This window comes from Nematolebias whitei, chromosome 6, assembly GCF_014905685.2.
Source record: "Nematolebias whitei isolate Nwh7 chromosome 6, NemWhi1, whole genome shotgun sequence".
Lineage (NCBI taxonomy): Eukaryota > Metazoa > Chordata > Actinopteri > Cyprinodontiformes > Rivulidae > Nematolebias > Nematolebias whitei.
This window is the reverse complement of record NC_056503.1, coordinates 10,855,526-10,860,765: the sequence shown is the minus strand read 5'-3', so window position 1 is coordinate 10,860,765 and position 5,240 is coordinate 10,855,526. Positions and strand designations below refer to the sequence as shown.

Sequence of the window (5,240 nt, the reverse complement as noted above, 5' to 3'; positions counted from 1 at the left end):
TACATGCATACATGCATACATACTTAGCTCAGCTTTATGACTTAAACCCCACACTCTCTGGTGTTTGGATCGAGAAACTCCTCGGATGAGAAGTGAACCATCTTCTGTTACAAATAAAGTCGTTGTTTTTGAATTTACCATGATGACTGAGAATCTTCACCAGTGCAGGAAAATTTAAAAAATTTAAAAAAGAGTGAGAAAGTGCCGTTTTTAAACTTAATTTCTTTCTAAAAAAAAAATAAAAAAAAGATACTGTAAACCTCCAGCAGGACGCGCAGTTGAAAAATAAATACATCAGAAGTAAATGTTAAATGTAGTTTCATAAGCAAAGCTAACTCTCAACGTTAGCCTCGCTGAGTGTCATTTAATGTTTGATGGAAGTATACCCATGCTGACAGTAAAACTTCAGATCATAAAACTGTTTTAAAGTACAGGAGCCGTCACACGACTGGCCTCTCCCATGTTTATGTCCGGCAGTATTTGGCAGCTGGTGATGATGTCAAGCTTCTCCGACACGGCCTTGAGGTCATCCAGGATTAATCGGATGCTGTGGGACGCGTTGATGATGGCGCTCTGGGATGCATTCAGCTGAGATGTTACACTGTGCACCTTGAAAAAACAGTGAAGTATTAGATTTAATAGAGGAGACTCTTCTTTTTGTAGTTTCTGAAAAGCTGGTCAGACTTTAGCCACATTTATCTTGAGCTTTATTTTATTTCTTGTTTGAGCTTCTATCCATTCTAACTTTTATTCTACTATTCTATTTTGTCTATATTAAAAAACTACAAGAGGACATACCTCCTTGCTAGCGCTGCCGTAAACCTGCTTTACCATTTGTCCCACGTCAGTAAACAGCCGGCTGTTTGCCTCCTGCAGCTTCTGCTGTAGAAGAGTTTCACCTGGAAACACAGAAACTGAATCATGGTTTTATTTCCCACTTCATTAAGAACTCTGTTCTATTGTAATGATGGAAGTTATTTAAAAGTCTGACATTTTTAGGCCAATCACACATCAGTCCTGAGTCTGGGTCAGTGAATGGAACTGGTTGAACTCGTGTTTACATGAGGCTGTGAAACCGAAATACTTGAGATGGTAAAGTTCACAAAAAAAAACTAAACGGTATGTTTGAGTCCTTCAGTATAACATCTAATACACAGTGTCACATTGTTAGCAAAACATGTAATGATTTGTAATTAAACTTGCAGAAAGTAATTATATATATATATATAACTGATTACCTTGTGCAGTGAACAACTCTCAGTGACTGCTACAGCTATAACTGTGCTGTATGGCTCGTCAGTTTTACAGATAGTGTTCAACACTTGGCTGTGCTTGGAGCCGAGACTCATTCACAGCACATTGATTCTGCTTCAGCATGATCTGTTGGGACTCGATCCTGTGGGTCTGTTGTAAAATATCTAATAAACTGAACACATTTTCATGAAGCTTTCAGAAAATAATCCCTGGATGTAAACCTACAAACAATAAATGTCCTGATGGTTTCAAACTGTTAACATTTATTTATCGTGATAGTAGTTTCTTTTTTCTTTTGATAAATGAAAATGCTTATTGTCAATTACCCTGTGACGTGTGCTGACCACTTGACCAGGTCACCCTTGTGAAAGAGATCTCGATCTCAACGGGCTCTACCTGGTAAAATAAAGGTGATTGATTGATTGATTGTTCGGAGTCGATCCAATTTGAGATGACCGCCACAGCTAATTGACATTAGCCGACACAAAACTGGCTGCAACTCCATCGGTTATGCTGATATGGAGCTAAAATCTTAATATGCTAGTAGCCGAGAGTCGTTCACAACACAGGGTACGACATCTCACAATGCTGCGAGACTGAGCCCAACGTGATCTTCAAAGTTTGACCAAAACAGCTACAACTCCAGTGGCAGCAGATTGCTTCTTTCCCCCACTTCTCTTGCATATTTTAAACAATTAATAAGACTACAAACCTTAACCAACCAAAATTTGACAACTTTTCACTTCTGCAAGTATGGTTGCTCATTTTCCTCTTTTAGGCAGTAAAAAGAAAGAAGAGTGATCATGCAGTCACATCCTCTGGTCAATGTGAACTCCTCACCATGTGGCCTGTGTGAAGGGCTTGGTCTGTCTTCCACTATAGACTGGACATCAGGGTGGTCTCTGACCACAATGAGAGGAGGCAGGTCTCTTCTGAGGATGTGGCTGTCCTGACTCCCAGCTGAGGCTCTGCCTGTCTGCTCTGGGTCCTCCTCGCTGTCAGTTTCTGAGGCCTCCCCCGGAACCTGCAGCATCCATAAGAAACAATAAAATACAGTTTTAACGGTGGTATCGTCTGTCATGCACACCAGAAAGACCACCTTAGTTCCGCCTGTTGTGACAGTTTGCTGAGTAGAAAGCGAAGTGATATAGACTTCATCGTCAGAGTCCGTTTCGGACGCCTCGCCCTGCACCACGATCGAGTAACTGCTGGACATGACGACAAACGACGAGCTCTTCGGCCACACCACGGTGGAGCTAATTAACGGGAAGTAATAAACACTTTGCCCTCATTTTTAGATTCTTGAAAAGTTTTAAATCGCTAACGAGATCAAAAAGTCAAATCTTTCTTTCCGTAAACACAAAATCACGTGAGATAGGAAGTCTCTTGCTCTCCCTAGACCAATCAGATCGGACGTTTAATGGCACGTGACAAATTACGTCACGTATCGTTGGTTCACTGACGCTCACCGCAAACAGATGAACCAGTGGATGTAAAACTGTATCTTGACACAACCTCAGACTCAAATAACAAAAAGGCTATAAAAAATATCTGTAATGAATACAACTTAACTTTGTAAGTCGCATTTATTTGTCTTTGTATTTTTTATTTAATTTATTTTTTCTTATTTTATTATAGTTTGCTTTCTTTTTTCTTCATTTTTTTGATATGTTAAATGTTATTTAGTGTGTATTTTTTTAGATTCTTGTATTTGAAGTCAAGTTCTAAATAAAGATTAAAAAAACAAAACATGATGAACCACACTCCCTACCAGTTGGTGGCGGTAATGCAGATTTTTGCCAACTGCCAATAAACTCAAGAAGAAGAATTTCAAGACAACAATGCATAGTTTAAATGGTGTTTTGAGGTTTGTTTACTCAGTGGTGTGTTTTAGATTATCATACGATTACAAGCATTTCATCACTAATTTATGTATGTATCGCTTATTGTGCCCATTTATTTTCTGTTGTATTGGTAACTCCTCCTAACTCCGCCTAGATGAATTTTTGGGGATGTCCTGCGGTGAATATCGAGCGCTACCTGTGAGAAGCTAACCGGAGCAGGCTAGTGTTGTGTGAGGATACGTCTAACAGCAGGTACGATGGTCGGAGTACCTAACAGTCGAAAAAAAATGTAATACTTATCAACTGTATGTATGTAGTGAGTTTATTCGAACATAGTAAATTACCACGAGTTAATATGTCATAACCGTGTTGCACGGAAGCAAAGCTGATAATTTTAGCTAGCTAGGAGGCGGTGAGAAACCGTAGGTGGTTCATTTACTTTTAAGCTTTTCCTTCCGTCGTTGGTGTTGTTGCGCTGACTGAGCTGACATTTGAGTGTTTTACAGAATGGCAGACGAGTCCCTGTTTGAGTTCCTCCATATGGAGATGGTGTCGCATGTTTTCACTGAACAACAGTCCAGCAAAGGAGAAATGGACAACAAGGCGAGTTAGCTTCGACATGCTAACGATGCTGGCTGAACCTCTCTGTTGTCTCAAGTTTATATTGTCAGTTCTTTGATGGGATGCAGTTTAACCTATGTGGCAATTGTTTTCTGAGTAGGACAGAGCTGTGTGTATTTCTGTTTTGGAAGCCATGGGCTTCAGGGTTGGACAAGGACTCATTGAGAGGTAAATAACACACATACTGTACTAGATGGGCAACAATAATTGCAACATTCATGCTTTTTCTAAGTGTCTGTGTTAAATATTTTGTAGACTGACCCGGGACTCCCCCAGCTTTAAAGATGAGTTGGACGTAATGAAGTTCGTCTGTAAAGACTTCTGGACGAAGGTGTTCAGGAGACAAGTTGACAACCTCAGAACAAACCACCAGGTAAAATAAAATCATAGAGTCCAGGTTTTCAATCTGGACTTCTCATTAAAATGAACCAAATATATGGTATTGGTTTTAATTGTCTTGTGTCAAAAAGTCTCTGCTGCTAAAACACAACAATCTCCTCCTGCAAGGGATTAATAAAATACATAGTCAGGTCAAGTGTGATCAATTTACAATTTCAACAATGCACCAAATGGATCAAAGAAAGACATATTGATGGACACAAACAAGCAAACCGTCATTTCAGTGAATAATGTCTCATTCAACGCAACAAAATTTATAGGTGTCAGCCTTCAATATCTTTGCAAAAGTTCAAACAAGTATTTTGTTCCTAGTCAGATAAAGGCTTCACACACACACACACACATATATATATATATATATATATTTACACACACACACACTTAAGTATTAAATACATGCTGACCTCTGCTAAAACACACACTCTGCATATACTGCTGTACTGTAAATAGTCTGCCATTCTCAATGTTCAACACATATGGAACATTATTATTGTTATTGCTTTTCTTATTTCTTTTTATATTGTTTTTAACATTTTAGGAACGTTTTGTGTGAACCTTTTTCATCTGTTGCTGTTACTGCTGTTGAATCCATGGGATGATAAAGGCTGTTTCTATTCTATGCAAACCATCTAGAATTGTATGTACTTTAGATAAGTAGTGTCATATGCCATGTCCCACATGTTGTGGTGTCCTTGACCAAGACACCTAATCCCTAATTGCTCCCTTATGCTTCCACAGCTGCCCACTGCTCCACCTGGGTGTATCTCAGGTGGATGGGTTAAATGCAGAGAACTCATTCCATCATTGTATGGGAACATACGATGATGACAACATAAAGCACTTTACATATGTTCTTGTTTTCATTTTGTTTAAACTATCTGGATTTATGTGTGCTATTTAAATCTGTATTTGGCTTCACAGGGTACCTATGTCCTGCAGGATAACAAGTTTTCTCTCCTGACTCAGCTCTCCAATGGAAAAGAGTATCTGGATCAGGCTGCCAAGGTATAAAATATTCTAATAACCCCGAGCGGCTAAACATTTTGTAATCTTACATACAACCTAAGAAATCAGAAATGATTTCATGTAACTGGTCTTGATTTGTTTCTCCTTCTGTTTTTC

At 39.0% G+C, this 5,240-nt stretch overlaps 2 protein-coding genes across 3 annotated transcripts in view; one reads left to right on the top strand and one right to left on the bottom strand.

Moving 5' to 3' along the window:
* Positions 1–217: 217 nt before the first annotated feature.
* bloc1s3 (biogenesis of lysosomal organelles complex-1, subunit 3) lies at positions 218–2,650 on the bottom strand. 2 transcript variants are annotated; one of them, XM_037678022.1, is made up of 4 exons: positions 2,354–2,650; positions 2,095–2,278; positions 799–914; positions 218–609 (listed from the first exon to the last, which is right to left on the bottom strand). In XM_037678022.1, the coding sequence occupies exons 1-4, from the start codon at positions 2,468–2,470 to the stop codon at positions 424–426; spliced, it is 603 nt and encodes a 200-aa protein (XP_037533950.1). In that variant the 5' UTR covers positions 2,471–2,650; the 3' UTR covers positions 218–423. The 2 variants fall into 2 exon arrangements, with proteins under 2 accessions (XP_037533950.1, XP_037533951.1); XM_037678023.1 differs by having other exon boundaries at positions 799–899.
* Positions 2,651–3,065: 415 nt separating this feature from the next.
* The window catches only part of trappc6bl (trafficking protein particle complex subunit 6B, like), a gene marked incomplete in the record, with an annotated part of 6,565 nt that continues 4,390 nt past the window's right edge, over positions 3,066–5,240 (top strand). The window contains 6 exon segments of the mRNA XM_037678024.1: positions 3,066–3,121; positions 3,253–3,350; positions 3,605–3,701; positions 3,820–3,887; positions 3,975–4,092; positions 5,040–5,123. Coding sequence (XP_037533952.1) covers positions 3,606–3,701; positions 3,820–3,887; positions 3,975–4,092; positions 5,040–5,123 — 366 coding nt within the window.

Excerpts from the sequence above, each read along its gene's own strand:
- bloc1s3 (XM_037678022.1), bottom strand. The coding sequence starts at position 2,470 with ATGTCCAGCAGTTACTCGATCGTGGTGCAGGGCGAGGCGTCCGAAACG. Across the intron at positions 915-2,094 it reads CCCTTCACACAGGCCACATG|TTTCTGTGTTTCCAGGTGAA; the intron begins GTGAGGAGTTCA and ends ACCATGATTCAG. Across the intron at positions 610-798 it reads ACGGCAGCGCTAGCAAGGAG|GTGCACAGTGTAACATCTCA; the intron begins GTATGTCCTCTT and ends TGTTTTTTCAAG.